The sequence below is a fragment of the Lepisosteus oculatus genome, chromosome 3, assembly GCF_040954835.1.
Source record: "Lepisosteus oculatus isolate fLepOcu1 chromosome 3, fLepOcu1.hap2, whole genome shotgun sequence".
Lineage (NCBI taxonomy): Eukaryota > Metazoa > Chordata > Actinopteri > Semionotiformes > Lepisosteidae > Lepisosteus > Lepisosteus oculatus.
In genome coordinates, this window is record NC_090698.1 from 41,226,842 (window position 1) to 41,252,832 (window position 25,991).

General features: G+C 35.3%; 1 protein-coding gene across 1 annotated transcript in view; it reads left to right on the plus strand.

Annotated features, from left to right (window-relative positions):
* Positions 1-24,637, plus strand: part of lnpep (leucyl/cystinyl aminopeptidase) — a 43,634-nt gene extending 18,997 nt beyond the window's left edge. The window contains exons 2-18 of the mRNA XM_015364841.2: positions 261-1,104; positions 1,648-1,786; positions 2,909-3,040; positions 4,625-4,745; positions 5,119-5,270; positions 5,550-5,663; positions 6,284-6,415; positions 6,613-6,744; positions 9,172-9,332; positions 11,912-12,003; positions 12,370-12,553; positions 14,228-14,384; positions 16,516-16,700; positions 16,945-17,106; positions 18,237-18,377; positions 19,302-19,383; positions 19,465-24,637. Of these exons, the coding sequence (XP_015220327.2) occupies positions 261-1,104; positions 1,648-1,786; positions 2,909-3,040; positions 4,625-4,745; positions 5,119-5,270; positions 5,550-5,663; positions 6,284-6,415; positions 6,613-6,744; positions 9,172-9,332; positions 11,912-12,003; positions 12,370-12,553; positions 14,228-14,384; positions 16,516-16,700; positions 16,945-17,106; positions 18,237-18,377; positions 19,302-19,383; positions 19,465-19,596 (3,062 nt within the window). The 3' untranslated portion in view covers positions 19,597-24,637. The remainder of the gene's footprint in view (positions 1-260; positions 1,105-1,647; positions 1,787-2,908; positions 3,041-4,624; positions 4,746-5,118; positions 5,271-5,549; positions 5,664-6,283; positions 6,416-6,612; positions 6,745-9,171; positions 9,333-11,911; positions 12,004-12,369; positions 12,554-14,227; positions 14,385-16,515; positions 16,701-16,944; positions 17,107-18,236; positions 18,378-19,301; positions 19,384-19,464) is intronic.
* Positions 24,638-25,991: the final 1,354 nt, after the last annotated feature.

A 25,991-nucleotide genomic window follows, 5' to 3' on the forward strand; every position in this document is an offset into this window, starting at 1 on the left:
CAGGTTTTCCCAGCGTAAGGAATGTTCTTGCCTTCTATATAATATCTGTAACATGAAACGTGATGTGAAATCACTATTGTAGATCTAAGATAATCTAGTGCAGAGTGAGCTTTTTAGACATTGTTTTTCTGTAGAACTATAGAACACAGAAGGAGATGAAAAAAAACATGTTTTAAAAGGTCTTTATAATCCAATACAACTGGTTAATGGTGTACTGCAGTTTGTACTTTCGTTATTTGTGGTGTTCCTTTTGTTTTCAGACCGAGCCTTGTTGCCGAGGAACATGATTGAAAACAGCATGTTTGAGGAAGAGCCAGATGTGGTGGACCTGGCCAAAGAGCCTCCTCTTTACCAACTGGACCCTGATGATGCTGTCTATGAGCCTCGGAGCTCCAGGCTGCTGGTGCGAGGACTGGGGGAGAATGAGCTGGAGGAAGAGGAAGAAGATTATGAATCTTCAGCACGCCTGCTGGGGATGTCATTCATGAACAGGAGCTCCAGCCTGCGCACCAATGCGTCTCTATATAACCGGGAGGACCCCAGTGGAACGTGCACCATGCCCTCCCTTAGGACTGTGGTCCTTGGAGCTTTTGTAGTGGTGGTAGTTGCTTGTGTTGCCATGGTCATTTATTTTCTGCCAAAGTGCACCTTTACCAAGGAAGGCTGCCACAAAGCTAATCACTCCATGGAACTTATCTACCCCATATCTTCTGATGGGCAGCTTTTCCCATGGACGGAAATAAAACTGCCTAAAAATGTGAAACCTATCCACTATGATCTCTCACTCCACCCTAATTTAACCACAAATCAGTTCGAAGGAAATGTTTCCATTCTGGTCAAAGTCCTGGAAGACACAAAGAATATTGTGATTCACAGCTCGGAACTAAACATCAGCAAGGTTACCTTTGCACGTTTAGGAGAAAATCAGTCCAATGCCACAAAATACCTGGAGTACCGTCCCTGGCAACAGATTGCTATTCAGGCCCCTGAACATTTTCAGAAAGGGCAAAGTTACATCTTAACGTTGGAGTATACTGCATATCTCTCAGGCAACTACTATGGCTTTTACAACAGCTCCTATGAAAATACGAAAGGCGAGAAATGGTAAACATTGAAGGCTTTTGTTTGTTTCCAATAAATACAGCGTTTGCTTCTGTAGAATCACGTTTTTGCTCCAGTTGTTCCATACCTGTTATAAGCAGTGATGCATGTTAAACATCTGGAGCTCTGCATCGTGTTTTGACTGTTTTTAAAACAACAAAGATGTGCCCCTAAATTCTTGTTCAGCGAGGGCCTTCTTTTATCACCAGTTTTCCATAAGTAGTTTTTTTTTTGTTATAAATCATTATTGTAGATATCATCTATCTTTTGAGCTAGGGGCAACCGTTGTCAAGCAGTGGATTTTCTGCCTGCCGTTGTTGAAGGAAGCTCTTTAGGGATCAGTCTGGCCTTCTGAGGTGCATTGATTACCTTTCACTAACCCCTTGTGAAGACAGTTTTTCTTAGTATTGGCATATTGATCTTACAGTTGACTTTCCTCTGAAGAATGGAACCTCCTATGTACCTGTACATTTGATCATTTTCTGCTTGTTTTAATGCTTTACTAGATTTTCTTTATTTGACATGTTGTCTTTTTGTTCTACGCAGGTTTCTGGCTGCGACTCAGTTTGAACCTTTAGCTGCTCGAAAGGCTTTCCCATGCTTTGATGAACCTGCATTTAAGGCTTCTTTCTTAATTAAGATAAGGAGGGAGGCTGAATACATCTGTCTTTCCAATATGCCAAAGGTACTAATGTGTTTTCCTCTTAATGAAATCAGATTGCTGACTTCAGACTATCTATGTCAGTGGAATTTATATTGGTAACACTGAAAACAAAATAATAATAAATTGTCCAAGTCAGCAACATACAGCAGTGGAGCTCATTTCTCTAATGATGTTTTAATCCTACACATGACTACCAAGTTTTATGAGAAACATGAAGGAAAACAGTCCCTCTTATTGTATGAGGTAATATATTATAATGTTTGATGTCTTAAAGTGCAGTGCCAGGGAAATTTCTGTTCTTTGATCTTTAAACTATATTTAAATCCTTGCCCTTTCCCATTAAATTAACTTTAAAATCCAAAACAATCTTCATTTCCCTTAAAAGCCACTATTCATCTGAGATTCAGTTTAATATCATTATTGCTTCTACCCTCTTCTTTTTAAATGCTTTTGCACTGCTTACTGTAAAAGTTTTGGACTTAAGTTTGGTTATACACATCAGACACCTTTTCAGATTTTGTCTTAGATTCATTAGATTTGTGGTTAGGAGGAGGTTTGGTGATATTTTTTGTTTGTAAATCTCTGCTGTAATACTATGTTTTTTTATATCAGATATTTCCAAAGGGCTAACATATAACCATGTGTACATGAAGCTTGTCCTAAATGAAAATGGAAAAAGAAGTATATATTGAAACATGACCATTTCTGCATAAACATCAAACACATGTATTTGTACACTGTAGAGAAAAACCTGAAATAAAACTTATATTTACATGACAATATTTGGGGATTAAATATAGAATCAAAAAAACAAATTCATATTTTGTTTTTTCCTTAGAAAATCAAATATGTGTTTGTGTCTTCTTGTTGGCTATTTTTAATTGAAAATGCGCTATTTCGTTTGGTGGAAGATTTATCCATACATTTTCATAGTGTGTGTCTTGTCTTGTAGTAGAATTTTGTTTTTACGTAACCTGAGGGACTTAGTAGCAGAATATTATGTTAGAGTCTATTGTTAATATAATTTTAATAACTGTAAAGAATTTTCTATTCAACCTTTTGGCAGAAATGGGTTTTACAGTATTGATAGATTTGGGCTCGAGAAAAATAAATTTGTTGAAATATAATATGTTTGTATTGCAGAGCAGTACTACTGTCTTGCCTAATGGAATTCACGAAGATGTTTTTGAAAATAGTGTGAATATGAGCACGTACCTGGTAGCTTTTATTGTATCTAACTTCCAGAACATTAGCATGAATGCAAATGGTACCTTGGTAAGTATTTGTTTTGTGGACTGACTTGTAAGGGCAGCTGCTGAATTGAATCTCAACAGAAAAAAATAAAAAGTGTTTATAGTAATACAATTTATAATGGACTTGTATTGTTTGCAATACAAGTAGTTATTTTCAATGTATTTCTTCTTCACCTTAAAATATGAATTTCAAATACATTTTGCTCTTTACCCCATAAGGAGAAAATGTAGATGTATTCTAAAGTAAATATATTTTTTACATAATGGTGAGATTTTTTCATTCATATCAAACATAGAAATATTCTTTACTCTATACAATCTCACATGAACCTCTATTATTGCACACAGTAACAAGTCATTCAACTAACTGCAAATTGTCAAGTACTGTTAAACTAATTTAAGTTTGTTGTAGCAAAAGATGTGAATGCTTAACAACGTTTTAGCTTTTGCCTTTTCTTTGTGTTTTTTTTTCTAATTTTACAGTAACTCGAGCATTCACAGTTTTGATTAAAACTGTTCTCTTCAAAGATTTATGTACCATACATCATTTGTAATTCAACAAAATGTCAAGGGGATGAATACATCTGTAAGGGACTATAGATTTCCTATTTTACGTTTACTTTTCATTGTTGTGAATAATGAAGAAATCTGCTTTGTAGAAGTTTAATTTAATTGGGTATTTAATTTAATTTAACTGATTTGGCAGTGACGTTTCACTAGTTTTTAATATGTTTAAACAAAATGATTAAGATATGCTGTGATTGGGTTGGGGTTATGCTCAATCATTATCTACTTGTCATGATTGGAGTACTGTAAGATCTTACTTGGACAAATTGTAAGGATCTAAATATGCTTTCTGTACGCTACAGTATCTGTCCAGTGTTCCCATGTACTATCTAAAAGTACTCTACATGAGCACATAGCTCTCTGTACTTTAACATTCTTGCTCAATGGCACTGAACAGTCTTTCTTCTAGGTATCCTAAGAAGTTTATGAGTATAGTCCAACTAACTATATTGATTCTGGTGTTACTTACTCATGAATAGACCAGGTTCCAGGTGACATAGTTTTCTCATGTGCAGCACCCTGTCAGTGGAATCATTGCCTAGATATATCAGACTCTGAAACTATCAACATTTTCACTTACTTAAAGACAAATCTTTTTACTAAAGCTTTTAATGTGTAATTTAGTCTTATTTTTGGTTATACTAGTTTAGTTTGCTGTTCTTTTCCATAAACTTTCTTTTTGCCTCTGTTGAGAATTGTGTGTACTGTTGTACAATGTTTTGTTTTCTAGAATAACACAATTATTATTGTTGTTTCAGAGGAAAATGTGCCATCTTCTCATAACTGACCAGTTTTTAAGATCAGCCTAGTATGTGATATCAGGCTGCTACTTTAAGACCATTGTCACGTGCTTTGCAAGTTATATTTAATTTATTTTATTAGAATTATTATTTTATATTGCAGAACAATATAAATAAAACAATATTTATCTCCTAGAAATGTCTCACACAACATATACAGCTGTCAAGTGTGGATCAGTTAGAGTTCTGTGGTGCTTAAGTCTGTATCTGTTTTAATATTTCTGTCTGTTTTTTCATAGGTTTCTGTGTACACTGTTCCAGAAAAGCTGGACCAAGCCAGCTATGCACTTGAAACTGCAGTTAAGCTGCTGACGTTTTATAACAAGTTTTTCCAAAAAGAATATCCATTGAAAAAATTAGGTAATTGGAGTTTGCGTTTGCTACTATTTTGTTGACTAAATTTGTGTGCACGTACATATAAGGGGCAGATTTCTGAACATCTGTTTTATGTGAGGTGTAGATGATAATTCTAATAATTCAGTCTTTTGATGAGATTTTAAATGACGGGTACAATTTTGATTGTAAAAGCTGAATGCAATTTGATTTCCCAGTTCAGCAATGGGCTGCATCCAATGCCAGTTGTATGCTTTAACTTATTGATGTTTAATGTGGCAGGATTCAGTGGTTACAGTAACCTATACATTTAATATGAGTTTATCTTTATTTTACTGTATGGTGGTTTTTGCTTTGAATTTCTACATATGTCTTATTCCTATATTCCTTTTCCTTGTAGATCTGGTTGCCATTCCTGACTTCCTGGCAGGAGCCATGGAGAACTGGGGATTGATCACATTCAGAGAGAATACCCTATTGCTTGACAATAATTCTTCGATTTTAGACAAACAGTTGGTCACAACAGTTATAGCACATGAGCTTGCACACCAGGTACTGTGATACAGCCCTCATCTAGACCCGTAACTCTTTATGCAGTGTTTTAGGTGGCTTAGAAAGGTCTGAGAACTAAAAATATAAAATGTCATGGTGTCACGTAACCACAAATTGGTATGACTGCAAATAGGTAGTAGTATAACAGTTTGCGTTTTTAATGCACATCCAAAATGAACTTGAATTACTTTAGTGATTTGTATTTTTTTCAAGTATAGTATTAAAGTGTTAGTTCACCTGTATAAAAGGGTTTTGGTCATTTTATTTATTTCTTTCCAGTGGTTTGGTAACCTAGTTACCATGTATTGGTGGAACGACCTTTGGCTAAATGAAGGCTTTGCAACGTACATGGAGTACACATCAATAGCAAAAACCTTTCCAGAACTTGAAATTGTAAGTTGTTTTAAACATTTATGAAACGTATTGATCATTTGCATTGCTATAAAATGTATTTTGCAATACAATAGAGAAGAGTAGAGCAGTTAGCATACTGAGATAGGGTTATAACAACAACAAAAAAGGAAAAACAATCTTATATTCACAGCACAGTGGTAGCTTATAAAGAAGCAAATGGACAACATGTATCCTAAAATAGCAAGCCTTATCATCTCTACTCTTGTGTCATGAGATTTACATTTGTAACATACTGGTGAGGGTGTTGATTTTACAGAGCAGTCTATTTTACATACAGTATATTTCATGGCTTAATTCAGACAAATCTATAACACTACACATTGTTTTGGTGACTCTCGACCAGAAACTTTTGCTAAACATGAATAACAGCAGTTATTATTTAGGCTGCCGCCAGTAGGATTCTCAGAACTGTGGTTGACAGCTCCGCTGTCTTGCTGATACAGGATGCATGTATGCTGCTCTTGCAAAGCAAAAAAAAAAAGTTTTGTTTTCCTCGTGTGAAACAATACATGAGCAGATAATCAATTGATTTTTGCTACCTTTTGTGTCTGTGTGCAATTAAACTGTGCAAATTCCACAAACTTTTCTTTTGCTTCAAGGAGGATGAATTCTTAATCACACGCTTTAAAGCCATGGCCCAAGACTCATTAAATTCTTCTCACGCCATATCTACCAATGTGACGGCTCCAGAGCAGATTGAAGAAATGTTTGATTCGGTGTCGTACGAAAAGGTGATGTTCAATTAACTTTCTAAAATATTTCTGAAATATTCATTGTGGCTTTAATGAATAACATGTAGCATAAGATTATTACCTATGTAATGTTTCTAGCAAGGTCAATTGTGAGGTTTTAAGATTTGTTCTGTTTAGATTAGTTAGCTAACATTTCTTTATTTTACAATAGAAATGTAATTTGTTTTTATGTATAGGGGGCTTCCATATTGCTGATGCTGAATTCCATCTTGACTGAAGAGAAGTTCCAGGATGGAGTTGTTGATTATCTGAAACAGTACAGTTATGGGAACACAAAAAACCAGGACTTGTGGAACAGAATTAGCAAGGTAGGTAGAAAAGCAGAAAAGTGAAAGAATGTTGAAGCACAGCTCCTTTTAAATATTTTTGTTTTGTTTTTTGTATCCAAGATTTGTGGCATTCCATTACATTCCATATAATAGAGCTTTATTAAAGCTCGTAATCCTATATTAAATAATCTTTTTTTTTCTGAAGGCATAACAATTAAAATGTGTAAATGATATATTTCCTAATCACTTTGTGTTAGGACTGTTTATTGGTTTATTCCAAAAAATACTATAGATGTCACACTCTGGCTGTAGTATGTATTCAAATACTTGTTAGTACCACTACTTGTCCATTACCTTCTAATTATGTAACTTGTAATTAATGTTATATTCATGTAGTTTATTAATTACAATTCAACATTTTATAATTCAATAAATTCCAGCACCTTGATATCTTCTGAATATCAAGGTGCTGAAAGATTAACTCTTACCTGCCTGATAATTTCAATAATTGAAAACTTTCAGGAAATTATGAAGGTCCTTGTTATTTTAGTATACCTACCTGGAAGCAGTAAAGAGCAACAGTGGTTGTACAGTGCACTGTTTATGAACCTCCATACCAATGTTTCTTGCTTGTCCAGAGTAAACAAGTGCAAGCATTTTTAGATTTTTTTCAACAATTTTTAATTTCTGCGTAACCAATATATTTTGAACTGTTAAACTTAGTAGGCAAAATTATACTAATGATAATTTTACTTTTATCTAGTTGATAAAAGTATTGATGAATTGATATAGGAATTAAAATTAATCCCAGGTTGACCATTTATTATAGTTTGCCAGTTTTATGATTGAATACTGTATGTTATGTTATTTGGAAAGCCAAGAAGGTCTTTGCACCTTTAAAGCCTTTATTGAACTTCCTGAGCTCACTTTTGTGTAGGTGGGTACATGGTTTTGTGTTTCCTGCAATTGGAGGATCTTGAAAAAACATATTTGGCAATCCTTTACTGGCCTGGGTTTGTTAGAGGCATTCTGCAACACCATGTGAATGTACTTTGTGTAAATTAGAAACTATTGTGTATGAAGAATAGTGGGTCAGTGTAGCTCTGCAACATTCTCAGTTTGCTCAGTTACATACACTGTAAAAATTACCAAAAGGGATACTTTCATAGGCAATTCTCAAAGTTTCCTTACAAACTTTTAACATGACTGTGTGGGTCATACGTGTTACAGATTAAATGGTTGGCTGGTTAGGAAAATGGAGAAAATTAGGAACCTGATTGAGTGCAGGAAACAATAACCAACTTGTGATGATTTTGTCAAGAATATACCCAAGTGGTTAGTAAAGTTAGAAGCACATAGATTCTTTTGTTCTCTGGCACAGCTTTGGTGAAAAGAGTAATAATTTATGCACACTTCGTTCAATAGATATTTATTGACAAGGACAGTGACACACTAAACTACACACAGCACAAACATACAAACTACCTCATGCATAAATTTACAAATGAGGTGTCCCAGAGACCTAACTGGAATATTTATACTGCCAGGTGTTACACATTTTATCTAGATTCTTAGAGACACTTCTATAGTCACCTACTATAGCCTATAACGTACTGTAAGTAATACAATAATTTAATACAGAGGCTTACCTGCATACACCAATGACTTCTACACAATATTACCCTAGTGAACAAAATCACCTCACAGGCAGGATTCATTAAAAACATAACAGACAGTTGTGAAGAAAACAGGAATAAACTTTCTTTTGGTTGGAAAAGAATAGTATCTAATTTTTTAAGGGAAGTAAATATTAACTGGAGCTATCTTGCTTTCGGTTTTGGAGCAGGTAGATACGTTTATAACTTAGTCTAGCACCGCAAAAGTTTAATCAATGCATGTTTTGTTTTTTTCAAAAATTTACAATTAAGATTCGATCCTTGCTTTCCCTGATGAATTTATACAATCAAATTCTGTAATACCTGAATTATGCATTAATCTATCCTCAACTGTAAATCTGCAGACTGCCTTCTGTACATTGTACATGTTTTAATTTTTTGTGATTTTAACTATTAGAATAAGTGTTTCCATCCGGTTGTCTTATACTAACTGCATCTGTGACATTGTTATAAGTACTATACTGATATTACAAATAAGCTTTAATTACATGCTTCATCAGTTCATCAGTGACAATTGAACTGGTCTCAAAGTCATCAATGAGCTGTAATTGCCCTGAAGCTAAGCATAATTAAATTTGCAGTACTTAAATTTTCATAATAATTAAAATAGTTTTTGATAGACCAGTTTCTCACTGTTATACAGAAAGTGATTGTTGTAACAGTATGAGCTCTCGCTTTACTTCCTCATAGTTTCCACTTGTATCCTCTGGCTCATGTTCCACTGTTCATTTAAAACTTCATTATAGATCTTCTTGATTTTTCTTCTTGTTTTTTCTTTCCTTTTTCTCAGTCTGCAAAGGCAAATTTCAGTGTTACTGACATGATGAACACGTGGACACTCCAGAAAGGGTTTCCTTTGGTAAATGTGACGAGGAATGGCAAAGATGTGAAACTTACTCAAGAACACTTTCTCCTCACAGTGGATTCTGAGAACGCAACACAGCAGTCCAGGTAACCCAAGCTTATTGGTTATTTGATTTAACACAATAACAAAGGAATATATGTTGAAATAAGCAGGTTAGACTATATTTGGAAAATGTGCGATTGATATTCTCCATCCAGTTCCTAACCACTGTATCCACTTCAGGCTTGTGGGGGCGCTGGAGCCTATCCATGCATGCAACAGGTGTAAGGCAGGATACACCCTGGATGGAACGTCAGTCCATCACAGGGCACACACGGACACAGTAACTAATACAGACACGGACACACTCACACCCGGGCCTAAATTTCCCTCAGCCTAGAAATATGTATTTTGGACTGTAGGAGGAACCCACAAACTATGGAGAGAATATAGAAACTCCATGCAGATAGCACCCAAGGTTCGAAATTAAAACCATGGCCCCAGAGCTGTGAGGCAAGAATGCTGTAATTTATATTATTCAAAATACAATTGTACTTAAACTATAAACTGAGGCCAGCTCTCTCATTCTTCCAGGTGTGCAGTCACAGGGTGTGTAGCTACTTGAAAATCATGACCATATGGGATCACTTGTGCAGTCTCATTTCTTCCCATTTTTTTATGGGGAGGCTAAATTAAACGTTTCTTAATTGTGTGCATATTTGCTTAGTTTTTTCCCATCCTTAGTGTAATCCTGCCTTGCACCTTATATTTTCAGGGATAGGATGCGGTAACCACAATTTTATTTTGTTAGTTCTTTTCACGTATTCCAGACATTTAGGTAAATTCACAGTTTCCAGAAATGAAGGTGATTAGCGTTATCAAAAACCTACGCCTTCTGTACAATGCTGTACATTTTTCATTTTAAATTTAGTTTTGAAGAGTTTAAATTTAAGCTGAAAGAGCTTTGTAAATATTCTTTATTTTGAACAAAGCACAATACAGAAGCAGTTTTACTGTTCTCACAGTGCCTCACAGTGGCTGTACACATGAATAATGTGCTATGCATTCATTTAAGAAGGCCTGTCCCATAATCTTCTCTTGCACAGTTTACATTAAACTATGTCAAATCCTTCAAGGGAAGTGTGCTGGGTCTAAACTGTTCTACTTGGGCAGCTTAAAGGACATGTCTCTTGAACTTTAATTGATTGTTGTAAGATAGATGGATAAGACTTTATTGATCCCGAAGGGAAATTGATGTGTTACAGCAGTCCAGCCCAAGACAAGCAAAAAAAGAATAGACTACAAATTATGCAAAATAAATATAAAATAAATAAATAAAAATAAATACATAGGTGTGTGCAAAATATGATGATCTTAGTCACTGTAAAAACAATAGAATATGTGCAAAATGTGCATAGGTTTATACAGATTGATTGTTCAAAAAGTACAATGGAGCAACATGCTGTCCATAGATAAGCAAATGAAGGGCTAACAGTCCTAGCCTAGGGCAGCATTATACACCCTGACAGCTGCCAGGAGGAAAGACCTGCGGAAACGTTCCTTTGAACACCGTAGCTGGAGCAGTCTGTTGCTAAAATTGCTCGGCTGCCCAATAGCAGTCCCATAAAGCAGATGAGAGGTGTTGTTCATGATGGCTGTGAGCTTGGTCAGCATTCTCCTCTCAGCCACCACCTCCAGGAGGTCAAGGCTCAACCCCAACACAGAGCCAGCCTTCTTGATGAGTTTATTGAGCCTATTTGCATCTCTTGTCATGATGCTGCTGCTCCAGCACACAACAGCATAGAAGATGGCCGCTGTCACCACTGATTCATAAAAACGTGTAGCAGGGTTTCACACACACCAAAGGATCTGAGCCTCCCAAGAAAATAGAGTCGGCTCTGACCTTTCTTGTACAGGGCGTCAGTGTTACCAGACCACTCCAGCTTATCATCCAGGTGTACCCCTAAGTACTTGTAGGACTGCACCCCCTCTATGTCCTCACTCTGGATGGAAACAGGATTCAGCTGAGACGTATTCCTTTGAAAGTCCATGACCATTTCTTTGGTCTTGCTGGTGTTTAGCTGGAGATGGTTAAGATGACACCACTCCACAAAGTTGGTAATCAAGATAACTGCTAGTTAGCCAATGGGAATAATGAAATACAGATGTTTTCTGATTGAAAACTAGTTGCTTTTGAATAGTTCTGTGTAACATAGAATTCAATTGGACAGTCAGTTGAGGCCAGATCAGGTGTATCAGCAACATTAGAACTGTTACAGGTGAGACAAGGCTGTATAGGTCATATTGTAGTTACAGTAATAGCTAAATGATCCAAAGATGTAATCCAGGCTTTTCTGGAAGGAACCCACAGTGTCAGCTTCAGAAACATAGCTGGGAAGCTTATTTCATGCTCCCACAAGCCTTTGGGTAAAGAGGCATATGCTGTTCTCAGTTTTAAATGAAAGGCCACATAGTTTGCTCTTGTGTTATCTGCTTTGTGTTTTAGAAACCAACTGCTCATTTGTGCTAAAAAGTTGAGCTTAAGTCTTGGTAAAATCTTATTACAGGCCTGGACTTCTTAGGTTGCCAGTTCACTCTTGTACACTTGCCACAATAGTGCAGCTTGTCTTTCATGCTCAGTTAGGAACCTTGTACGACAAAAAAATCTCTTTTGTTTTGCTTGCAGCTACCAGTGGCATATTCCACTGACATATGTCAATGACAGTTGTAGTAATTCTTCATCCTGCAAACAAGTTTTTGTGATGAAGGATAAATTCGGTAAGCTCATTTATTATTTTGTAAATTATATTTTGGGTTCTTATAAAATACCCTTCAAAGCATTTAATTCATTTTTACAATATCAACACATTTCTTGTTGAACATTTCTTTGTTGTCTTTGGATGAGGTTTAACATCTGAATTTTCTACCTTGTAAATACTTTTCCTGTAGTATATTTTTCCTGGTAAAAAAGAACAGTATAAGATTGTCTTTTCCTAGTGCTCTTGTAGATTGTGTGCTATACGTCTGTCAGAGACAAAGCAAGAGGTTTTAATCTACTTGTTATTACAATGTACAGGTGAATGTCATGAATGTGTTATAAAGTTAACATAAAGGTGTCATAAAGGGTTTTCTCCTCTTTCTTAGCAACACTTACACTCCCTGCAAATGTGGCATGGTTAAAGTTTAACTTCAAGAATGAAGGATTCTACATTGTGGATTATGGCGTAGAAGGTTGGGAGGCCTTAATCAAGATGCTGAAAGAAACTCATGAAGCTCTGACCTACCAGGACCGAGCCTGCCTGGTCAACAACATATTTGCACTTTCAAGGTACATTTAGAGTGTTTTTTATACGGACATATATTTACTGAGCATGAAAACGTATCATTTTATTTGTGCATACAGATGCAGCCACTCAGACCATGTGTTCTTTCTTCCAAAGGTGTTCCCTGGCATGTTGCGTTATGTAATTCACTGGCCAAAGATGATTAATAGGTGGCACTTGTGGTGCATTGGATGTTAGTGAAATGATTGCTTCATTTAATCTGTTTCTCTACTGTGCATGTTTAAATCCACTTACCATGCAATATTAATATAGAATTTAATTTTGAACTAAAGGGAAATTTTGGTAGCTGAAAATAAAAAAAACAGAAGTATAACATAATATATACCTAATGTAATGCACATTTCAGCAACAAGTAATCAGGAAACAATTTGAATTTTAAATTTTGATTATGAAAAAATATATTTCACACATACTGTACGGTAGTGGCTTTAAATCCATACCATCTCATACGTGAAATATACCTAATGTACATACAGTAGATGGTAGCTGTTGCTAAATATAAAAAAACAAGTACACAACAGTATCGCACCTTCTTCATAAACATTTTATGCATCAAAGTTAAAATTACTTAAATTACGTAACTCGCGATGTTTATTTTGGAAACATTTTTTGACATGCTTGTTCTTACTATATAAAGTTTATATACTTCATAAAAAGTTATTGTTATAGCTATAGGTGACTATGAAGTGTCTCTTAGAGTTTAGGTAAAGTGTGTAACACCTGGCAGTTGAAACATTTCTAGCTTCAAAGCATGGGGGATTTTTGCTGAGATGTGGGTGTCTGTTAATTTGAAAGCTGCAGTATACGGCCTTCAGCTCAGTTTCATTCTGCTCTGCTTTTCTTCCATACAAGACCCCATCGGCTAGACCAAATCACAAATACAATGTCCAAATAGCAGATTTTGAGACTGTACTGTAGATTATGTATATTCACTGCAATATACCTGAATATGTATTGGCCTTTTCCCTAATTAGATTAATTCATTTTGTTGCACTATTTGGATTTTACAACTCTATTAATAAGCTAATGCATACTGATTCCTTGATGCCAAATAACAATAATCCAAATTAAAATGTCAAATTACAATAATCTTCATGTATCAGGATATTTTTAAACTTTGTGATAACCATGTTAGGAACAGGAGATTTGAAAACTCCAATAAATGCCTATAATATAATTAATTTTTTAAAAGTACATTCATAGTAATGCTTTTCAATCAGTTGAAAATAATGTATTATTAGCATACAGGACATGCGTACATGCATTCAGTCCTGTGTAAGACCTGCACTTAAAATTCTTTTCTGAAAAAGTCCAATATTTAATTATTATCATATTAAAATTCTGTTTAGTTTAAATCCTATAAAATCCCACTTTCACACACAGTGCTATAGCTCGTATTTGGTCTAACCTGTTAAACGCTGTGGTCCCAGGCAGTATGACCAATGCTTCCTTGCCTGTATGTTTTTCTGAACACATTAACACAGGGCTTAACTTTATTTTGACCGCAAAGCTGTCCTTTTCATGGCTCATGTCTGGGAAGATCAAATTTGAGGTGCTCAGAAAATCTCTGATAATACGGAATTTTATAACTCAGCATGTAGAGGAAAAATCCCCAAAGGCAGATTTGTAAAAACTCTTCTTATTTTCTGTTTCTGAAGGCTAGGGCGGGTATCCTTCAGGCAGGTTCTGAATCTTATTGCCTATCTTGGAAAGGAGAAGGAAACGGCTCCTGTGACAGAAGCCTTGTCACAGCTCAATCGCATCTACAGGTTGTTGGATAAAAGAGGTTTGTGGGCGTTAGCTGGAAGGATGAAGGTAAGAAAGCCGGTTACACTTAAACATGTACTCTAAATATGTAAAAGATGGATGATTTGGACTTCTGGTACCTCATTAAAGCTTTGTCACATAAAACCCAGAATGTGAATTAACTCCATGGAATTCATTTAGAAATGATTTTGAGCAGCTGTGGCACCTTTTCAGGTTAGGTTTATTTATTATATTTTAAGTCACAGTGCGATATTGCTTTGCAAAAGAACATCAGGGTTGGGGCTTCTGTAGTTTTGTCGAGGCTCGATGTGCATGGATACAAATCGGCGTTCTTCATATAACACATTCAAAACACATGTACAGCTTTATTTCCTAATTCTCATTATATACGTTTATTCTCTTTGTGTGTTTTTTAACACTGTAAGCCTTGGTTGCTTAAATATCGTGTCCAACAAAAATGTGTTTCTGTTGAGCTGATGTCACAGTACAGTATTCCTAATTACTGATTTATTCAATAGTTCCCAATTAATTAGAATTCCCAGTTACTGTTACTGAATTATCTAGAGCTGAAGGCCCTCGCAGAAACATCAATATGCAATTAAAGCCTGCTTGCTTGGCTGCACATGCTATTAAACAACATTCACTCCCAATGTGTGTGTGACATAATTTTGATCCAATGTACAGGGAAGGCCTTGTGACCCTGTGTACTCACATTAAGGTCGCACACTTATTTCCTTTGCACTGCACCGCAGTTTCCTAAATGTATCCCTTTAGCTGAAAAAATTTAGCTGAGGTTAATCACATCATGTAGTTCAGAAAGAAACAGAAATGTACTCTGGAAGTTATGTTTTACGGACTTCCAGCTTCCTGGTCTTGGATACCTGAGGGTTGTGGGTGAAGTCTAAAAAATGTATTTTAAGTTTTTCTTCAGTACTCAGTGTTTTAAAAAGTGCAGTGCTTTCATTGACGTGAAAATTGGATTAGTATCTTGTTGAAGAACAAGTCTTTTATCTGAAAAAGAAAGAGACGGTGAGCAGGAGAACAACCTCACCAGGAGGGTGCTGAAAATAATGCGTATGGCAATGAAATTAAAGCTAGAATTTAGCGGGGTTTTTTAAAAACATCACCTGTGGATGTTTTCTTGAATTCTGGTGTTGTTAGGTCTTTAGGCATGTTTTTTAAACTGCCTTAGATTGTCAGGACTTTTGTTGCTAATGAAAGGCAAATATGTTAGCCTTGGGTACTGTCATTGATTCTGTAGTTATGTAAAATTATACAGTACATTATACAACATGTTGCCACCTGTTGTAAGTCACAAGTATTTTGTTGTTTTACTGATGTCTAAAAGCAGTATTTGGAGAGAATAAGACAATACAATACATATATAATTTGAAAACAAACAAACATGAATTTACAAGTAATAAGGTATCAAAGCAATGGTGGCATAACATCAGTTATTACAGCTAAATCTTCTGTATTTAGAAAATTCCCATTAATTTCTAATGTTACAAAAATGAATTCCATGAACAGTGAGACGGTAATCAACAACCATGCCAATATATTGTTAAGAACGACAATAAACGTTACACCATTGTATGTTTGTGGAACATTTTTACAATACTAAAAGAGTCAAGTCCAAATAATGAAGCTTTAGCCTGTAGCCATACAAGTAAATGTTATTTATTTCTGTAAATAAATGTTTTGTGCAACTCTTGGGCCTTGGACAAAAGCTCAGTAGCTATTCTGAGGAAGAAATTAAGTCATTTTTCTGAACACAAGATTTATTACCAAAGGAGCTACACTGTAACAGCCATTGTTTGTTTCTGAATTGTAATTTACTGTTCTAGAAGCTGAATTCAGACATTTTTGGTCATGTTTACTTTTTCTGCAGGCTTTAAATATCAGGAGTGCTGATGAGATACATGAGACCTGATCTCTGAATTTTGTGATAGAATTAATATAAAAAACAATGTTTTTAGATAAAAAATCTTAAATAACCTCTGTGAAGGTGACAGATTTGGTTTGTGGAAACTTAGAGTGAATTCATGTTCCACACTAAACATTTTAGGAAATTCTGGTATAATAAGTTGACATTTTTCTTTTCTTACAGGGTGCTTTAGTGTACATTGTTATGTTGTACTTCTTTCCTCATGATATCTGCTTCATAACTATTCAATAGGGTCGGATTCTGAAGCTTTTTGGAAGTTTGATACGTAGCCAAACATGGGACGAAGAGGGATCTGTCTCTGAACGAATGCTGAGGTCTTCCTTGCTTGAAACTGCCTGCCATTATCAAGAGGCAAAATGCATTGAAAATGCACAAGCCCTGTTCAGGAACTGGACACAATCTAACGGAACTATGAGGTAAAAGGAATCAAGGATGAGATACTTCCAGATATTGAAATTTCTCAAGTTTATATTGTGCTGAAGGAGTGTTTGATTCACAGAACTGAATTTTGCTCCTCAAATGAATGACAAACCAAGCATTTGGAAGTGAAATAACTATTCATATTAGGAATGTGAAACAATATATTCTTTGTGTTCTTTATAACAAAATGTCATAATGATTGGATTGATTAAATGAGTGATTTCTGTTTCTCTGCTGCAGAATACCTGGGGATCTCATGAAAACGGTCTTTACAGTTGGTGCTCAGTCGGAGAAAGGCTGGGAATTCTTAAATTCAGCTTATCACCTTTCCATGTTTGAGGCAGAGAAGCACACAATTCTGGAATCCCTGGCAAGCACACAAGACGTCAGGAAGATAGTATGGTGGGTCAGACAAACAGGCTAACTCGAAAGCAGTAGGATAACTGAGAAACCTAAAATAAATTCACTTTAATGTGCTTCCCATTTTACTGTGTTCACAACAGTCATTCAAGTGATATTATTTCAATTTTCTAACTACTTTATCCAGTACAGGGTTGCATAGAATGCCAGACCCTAATCTGGCAAACATCGTGCACAAGACAGGATACACACTAGACACTGGACTGGACGCCAGTCTATCGCAGGGCACATACAAACACAGACATATACACAGTCACACCAGGGCCAGTTTTCCTAGAAGCCAATTAACCTACTAGTATGTTTTTAGACAGTGGGAGAAAACCTGAAACCTGAAAACCAGAGGAAACCCATGCAAACACAGGGAGAACATACAAACTCCACGCAGATAGCACCCTAGCTCCAGGACTGAAATCAGGGCTCCATCACTGCAAAACAGAAATACTAACCACTGTGTCACTGTGCCACACTTTTCTACTCTTAGTCTAAGAAAAAGCTGATTGAATTATGTGTGCACAATCATCTCGATAAAAAAGCTTTATTCTCCTCATATAACGTAAGGTCAGGCAAGAAGCAAAGTGTTCTTAGGACCTTGATAGAAAACATAACTGTCTTCCATTGAAATCTGAACTGATGAATAAGCTGCATATTTTTCTCCCTGTGATGTAAAATAAGGAACATGTAAATCAGATCATTACGCTTTGTGAGTATCTGATGTAGACACATAATCATTAATGTTGTTCAAAATCATTGCATCATTTTCTGTTATGATATTGTCTAAACATCATTAGTGTTGAAGTGTTTAAGTTCCCTTGCCTCTCTGTTGAGTTATTACAATTATTATTTGCATGTGATAATTGTCTGGAGTGTTCCATGGTCATGTCAGGATATTAAGTACATGCATCTGTATCACATATGTATTCCTAGGACAAGAAAGTTATTTATTTTGCAGGCTCAAATTGACCTGTCTGGTATTTGTGGAAATTATATGCATCTAATACAAATTCATCATCATTTCTGAACATGGGAAGTCTATAGAATAACCATACTTGTAATTAGAGATTGTTGTATTTAAAGATAAATTACAGGAATAATGATAATATTCTGTTTCACAGGTTGCTACAGGCCAGCCTAAGGGGTAGTGATATTCAAACGCAGGAATTTCCTCTCATCCTCAGTGAAGTCTGCAAGAGCTATGCAGGGCATCTGTATGCCTGGGACTTTGTCAAAGAAAACTGGGATAAAATCTTAGAAAAGTGAGTAGGAGTGTTATGAAATATGTTGGGGTTCAACAAAATTCAGTTTTAAAATAGTCTGTTTTCTTTTTGAAATCATTAGTGCTTTTTAAAAATTAGAAGATCTTCATGCTGTAAGTGGTTTTAAGGGAAGCAGTGAAACCAGTTCCACCAGGGCCTTGAGTGACTGTGGAATACAAAGCCAGTGAAAGGCCTAAACTTTCTTAGGTTACTTGATCTATTTGCCCACAGCTCTTGGTGCAAGGAGCTAATCTTTTAGCCTGAGATTGTAAGACATTCCTTCATTCATCAGTGTTGTAATGTTTTATTTGATGACCAAATTCAAACGCAACATTCCAAGATTCTAAGAAATACATTGTGGAAAATGGAACGTTCCATCCCTTTGTTTAAATTCTGTACATCCATCCATTTTCCAACAGCTTTATCCAATACAGAGACACAGGGGAGACAGAGCCTGTCCCATCAAGCAATAGGTGCAAGGCAGGACACACCTTGGATAAGAGACTAGTCCATCACACTCTCACACCATACACACACTCTCACACCACAGCCAGTGTTCCCAGAAGCCAATTAAACAACCAGTACCATTGCACCACCGTGCTGCCCTAAATTCTGTACATTTAACAATATGTTCTAACATTTTCTTTGTGGTATTGCATCCCCACTGTGAGATCATGCTTGGTAATTTACTTTAATATTACTAGACAAATATGGACTCTTTTTTCAGTGGAATATCAGCAAGAGTCTAAAGTGAACCTTTGTAATTTCTGATTAAATGGTTTCTTATTAAAAATCTTCCAGATGATAGAGCTGATAAATTGAATCCTCAAATATTGAGACTGGATATTGAGAGAGCTCTACCTTTTGATAGAGGTATCTATTGCTGAGGAAACAATTGTGTAATTTTTCCTTGTGTGATTGTAGGTTTTCACTTGGATCCTTTGCTATCCAGAGCATCGTCCATACAGCAACATACCAGTTTTCAACCAAAACAAGGCTTTTGGAGGTTAGTGTTAACTCAGAACCTTCTGAAATGAGAAACTGTGCACACTTTCGCAATCATTTTGACATTTTATTCCTGTTTCAGGTGATGAATTTTCTCGTATCACTAAAGGACAAGGGATCACAAATGAGAAGTGTCCAGGAAGCAATTGAAACAATCAAACTCAACATCCAGTGGATGGACAGGAACTTAGACATTCTTGATCAGGAGCTTTAAGCTGGTGGCAGGAACTCATGGTAGTTTCCCTCTCTGCTTTTTTTCCCCCTCTGATCCCTTTTGCTGGTGCTGTCTCCCTGTCCTTGCAGAGCCTTTTTTCTGCAACAACGTTGTTTGCACTATTAGGAGTTCTAGCTAGCTCAGGGCCACTCAGTTCAAGTTTTTATTGTACATTAGGTTAGAACTTTCTTTTCAATGTTGGTGTTTTCAGCTACAGACCAAATGTTTAAATTGTGCTAGTTGTTACTTTGCCCCAAACAGAACCACCAGGTTATACCAAAACTGAATACTGTTCAAGTGCAGCAGTAACAGCTTACTGTACCGCCGATTACTGCGGTATTGATTACACTCCCATTATATTGCAGTTATAGTGCAACACTGTTTTCAATTACTATTCAATACTTAGTACTATAATAGATTAAGGGGCTTTATGTTTCAGGCAATTACAAGTTGATTCTGAAAAGTGGACACGACACTTTTCCACAGTCTTTGGCTGAATTGGTTTCTTAGACTGGTCAACATACAGTTTGTGATTCAAGGTAGTGTAGACTTTGCAAGTTTGTAATTATACTGTACATACCACTGCATTGCTTGTGACTATTTTAACATTCTTCTTAAAAGAAGGTAGTATACAGTAGGTTTGGATTGTTCTGTTTCTTCAGAAGAGTGTGTATTTGGGCACATGTTCTGAAGAAAAAGGTAAAGCTCTTGACAGGAATGTATTAAACTACTAGGCTTGAATTCAGTGTGCTCAGCACTCCGTTTTTTATGACATTTTGCCTGTTCTTGCTACAGTGTATGCGTTTTTGTACATATGCAACATAATTTTATTTTTAAAACATACAGATATTCTATAAAGAAAAGAGCCATTACAAAATGAATGTATTTTTTTGTTCGGTAATTACGAGCGGCTAAGCATGGTGTAGTTATGCTTTGATTTTAAAAGTTTCAGTTATATTTTGGATTCAAAATTATGAAACTGTCTTTTTCCCATCAAGCTGTTTTTCCTTAAAAAATGTTTTTTTTTGTCTAAAAGACAGAATATTTGAAATGTTGGGTACGCCAGTGATTATATTTACTTTTTAACTATTTAGTTTTATTTTATTTTAGCTTAAAAAAAATCTTTGACTGCATAACATGAGATCCCTTTTGAACACAGATTTTATTGAAAAGATGTTGTGTTTGTGTACCAATGTTCTGTGTTCAACAGTTGTAATGAAGCATAAGAAATGCATAGTTGACAAACCTAGCACCTAAAGGTGAATGTGTTTTTGAAATTGAATGCATCTATGCTGGCACGTTGATGTTTAATGTGATGTCACACGATCAACGGACTAATTTTGAATCTTGTTTTTTGTTGTTACATGCATACAGTACCAAACTTCTTTTTTTCTCACGGATTATTAGTAGTATGAAAAAAGTGTTCATTGCAAATGTAGTGAAGGTGAACTGTAAATTTTACAATCAATGTAAAAAAATGTCTTAGGGAGTGGTATCTGTTGAAACTTTAAATATTTTACTGAAATCTATCACGCAAGGAAAGTTAGAAGGAAACAAATGTGAGCTGTCAGATCTGAAAATTAATCATTTGAGCATAACCTTCCCATTTACTTGTAATAAACATTTTTTATAAAGCACTTGAGAGCAAATTAAACTGTTAGATACATTTTCACATGCATGAACACAAGCACAAGCCTATTTTTGTTAAATTAAACTGACTTAAACTAAGACTAAGTTCAGGTTATTTTCATCAACAACAGAAAGGTATAGTATAGTTGGATAATCAAATAAGTTTTATGTTTTAATTCGAAGCTTTTGAGTATCCACAAAAACAATTTTTGTGCATAAAGTCTCAACTTGGCAAGGTCAGGTCATGCAATTCAAAGATAGTTCTCCATTGGCCTGTCCAATTACTTTATAAAAAGGAAAACAATACTGTGGCAGAAGACATTTTATTAATACATTTAGATGTACAGTTCATTTTGTTAGTAATAATCTGAGCTCTTTAGATTAGTTAGTGACACATTAACATGGATCTTTGGTACGGTAAATAAGATATAGTTGAATTTTTCTTTGGACATATTCTTATTCTGACAAGATTATCTGTCTGTATGTATAGACAGCATTCTTTTCTTCCATTGGTAGATATTGATGGCTAGGTTTTGATTTTAAAGAAAAATAATACATTTGACCATTATTTTTATCTAGTTTTATAGACCATTGCAAAGGGCTCAAGTTTAGGAAGGATTGCTTTTTGTTGTGTAGAGTTGTTAATACTAGAAGGGTAAGCTGAATTTTAGATTCTGGGACATCTACTACTGTATATCTGGGACTTGTATAGACTGTTTAGTGGTTATGTTTAGATTATTTCATTTATTAGTGCTGGTGTTCCATGTACTACCTGTGCTATCTTAGCTTAGCATTTCATGCTTTGCTTTCTGCTCATAAGGTACAGTTAGTACCTTTTTAAAGCTGTAATGCTCAGGGGTCCAAATTAAAAAAAAAAGGACATTTTGAATTTCCTTTCCTGCCATAGTGAACAGTCATTTGAGCAATGGAAAGGGGAATCACAGCACATTTCTGGAGACAATCTATTTTAGTTTTACAGATGTGGAAGTGTTCTGAAATGATCATAGTCTAATTATAATTTTAAATATTTATTTTGCATTGTAAAATTAGTTCAGAGACAATCGGCCATATAAATGCACAGAGGCCCATTGGAAGATGTGGATTGGGCTGTTCTAATGTGGTTTATTATTTTGCATTTTGCAAGGTCTGTCTTATTCCTGTGCCTGGTCAAACAAGGTGTAGAGTTACACATGTAGGCAGAATGGGGATAGTCAAACGAGCTTTACTCATTCATGTTACACTCAAGTTATTTTAGTGACTAGCATTGTGGTATTATTGCAAGCTGTGTTAATTGTGTAGATGTATACTCTTAGAACAAGTATACGTAGATGACCTATTGACATTCAAAAACTAAAATAAAATAGAGATATTTTGCTGTTTAGAAATTGGTGATATAGTTGGTTGAATGGGTGTAAATATGGTACTGTAACACAGACATTGGATCTTCATTGGCAGCAGGCGTTATTTAACAATTATAAAGAAAACCATGCCCACCAGGGATCACAGGTTAAACGTGCAAACCCTTTATATAAATCGATAATTGAATACAAAAAAAAATTGTAATTTGTGATATAACTAAAAAGATTTGTGACATCACTTTTTCAGGTCCTGATTTAGTGCAAAGTCTCACAAAAATGTCACCAATCAATTGTATAGTCTTGTAGAAAATGTTGGATGTGTTTCATTGCTTATCTGTCTTGTCTGCAAAGAAAGCCACAAGGATTGATAAGGTTATGGTTGTGTGACAAATTAATTTGCAGTTGGAGGTTGCTATGAATGAGACTTTTCTGGACAGGAGGCAAACATAGGGGTGGATTCATTTAATTGTGCACAGGACTACCAGCTCTAAACATTTTTCTCACTGAAATACTTACCTTTAATTTGCTTTAGGTAAATAAAAGATCATTTGAATAGCTAAGAGACTGATTTCAGTGAATGTATTCTCTGCAGAAATAAACAAACATAGCTGTTGCTCAATTTCACAGGTGTATAACCTCTTAGCAATTTAAATCACAGTCTCTCAAGACACAAAAGACTAATTTATCCTCTTAAAGGGAAACTGCACCTCTTTTTTTGTACTTCATGGTTAGAAAGATTAGGCAAAAAGTGCATTTCAAATCTCAATAGAAGTAAAATGTACACAGTAACTTGTAAGACCTCCGATTTACATTAAAAAATAAATTACATTTCCAGGTATGTGGAGCGCTATATTCTGTGATTCAGAATGAGGCAACAAAACTTCCGGTGACGTGAAGTGGCACTGTGACATTGTAAACAAGCAGGATTGTGAATACATCTCTTTTAATCCAATAGAAATATTGTTCTCGACTTCGAGATGGTTTTACCGATAAAGGGAGCTTTCTTGTTAACTCTACATGCAGATCACATCGGAAATTTTCTGTGGTTAAATTTCTGCTGCACAACCTGTAGTTATTCGCTCGTACATCACATTACAGTGACTAGTGAGCAGGAAGGGTCACTTCACGTCACAATTGGTGCAAACTTGGGTTTGTGACAACATGGCAACTTACAGTACTTTCACAAAGTTCACAATTTTGGGCTTAATTCGAAATGTGTAATTTTTTATCATCTCTATGAATTTGTTACCAAGATTTAATAACTGGTCTGATAAATTGGAATGCAGTTCCCCTTTAACTGTTTCTATGTTATGTTATGTTATGTTATTTCCCGTTACAGTATTACCACTTTAAGAAATGGCCATATGTTTAAAATGCAAGTGAAACATATTAGAGGCAAGTAGAGGAAAAGAATAAATGTTAAAAGCTGAAAGTTCTAATTATTCATTTTATATGACAGGCTTTCCCTATTCTGCATTGTGTTTATTACATTGTGAAGACATCCACACAACTTCATTTTAGAGCTCATAAAATGTGTCATTTTTATTTTTGTGTTACTATGTTATATCTCATCATTTTGTCAAATGTAAATGCTTCAAAAACATTTTGGTGTAAAAAATAAAAGTGATGTAGATGAGCAGCTTATTGAATTCACCCCCAGATGGCGCTATATGACAGCTAAACTATTTCAACAAATTTACCAGGCTTTGCTTCAAATTAAAGTTTGTGTTTGAACCTGGAGAGGAGAGATGAAAACAAAGTATATACAAGAACTGATAGAAATGCAGGCTGTGTTCAAATACACAGGCCAAGTTTAAATAGTGCCTCAGTTCAGAAATGTTGACTTTGGTTTGTAGTTAAGATACTGGTAACACTGTCTTTGTGTCTTTGTGTGGCGTTTATTGTGAAACAGTTGCAGTTTCACTTTAATTTAATACACCTTTTGGGGGCTTACATTGTTCTTTTGAACCCCTTTCTTTTGAAAGACTTATTTGGCTTCCATTTATGTTTTATCTTCAATTTGCAGCTGTTAAAATAAAGTATCATGACTATAACTGTCTTACTAATGTATGTTTATTTCTTCTTTAGAAGGTACATATACATTTCTATGTACAGCTAACTGAACAGCTTATCACAGACACATTATTCAAAGCTATATAACTGATAAGATGTCCTATAAAATACATGTATACATGTTTTTATACATGTACTGTATATGTACATGTATAAAAACATACTTTATCACAAATTTTAGAAAAGCTGTTATTATAATATCTGGTATGTTCTTTTCTTGGATAATATTATTGGTCCAATTCTTATTAATACCTACTGTAAATTTTATTTTTGGGTCACTTGAGGTGTTGGCGTAGCATCTATTTTCATTTTTATGCCAATGATACATTTATGTTTGCAAAACTTAATCAAATATGGTTTGTTTTTTCTCACTGGTGTTAAAAATGGCCGTTTCACATCTGAACTCGGTAAAGATCGGTTCTCCTCAGCTACACAACAGTGTCAACTTTAGATGGTTTACCATGACATTAATAATAAGACTAAGACTAAGGTCTGGAATGTGTAATGTGAGTCTTGATTTTTAGACTTGTGCACAGAGCTGTCAACTTGTATCCATGTAATTTCCTATTTCCTGCAGAGAAACATATTCATGTGTTTCCTTTCCAGACTCGATTATATTAATGTTGTTAAAGTCTGCTTGTTGTGTCTGCTGCTTAACTAAAACTATTCTGTATGAGTGTTTTACTTTCTTTGCATTGGCTTCATGTGAATTTCAGTATTAAGTTAGTACATTTAAAGTATTTTCAATTCACCTTTTGTGGCTTGTATGGTTTGATTTCTGCATCAGTTATCTCCCTGGACACCTACTGCTGTTTTATCTTTTTTGACATGACTTTATGTTCTGTTCCAAAAGCTCTGGATCTCCCTGCTCATATTAGATTTTGTCTTTGAATTCACTTTTATAAACTTAAAAAGAGTTGCCATTTAACACTTTAATCTTATTTAATTTTGTACAATTTTGTTTCTGCGGCTCTGTATAAAACAGGTTCATTAAAGCTTAAGTTTTTGCACATCTTTTGCAAACATCACATTAGTACTAGACATTTGCATTTCTTCTACTACATTTACTCAAAACACTAGATGAGTATGCCCAAATCTGAATTTTTATCCAGGGTGTTTCTCGAAAAGAGTAGGGGTGTTACCCCGACATCCTGGCCAAATTTCCCATTGGCCTTTACCAATCATGGCCTCCTAATAATCCTCATCTGTGAATTGTCTTCATCACTGTTTTCCTCCCCACTGATAGCTGATGTGTGGTGCGCATACTGGCGCACTATATCTGCTGTTGCATCATCCATATGGATGATGCATATTGGTGGTGGTGAAGGGGAGCCC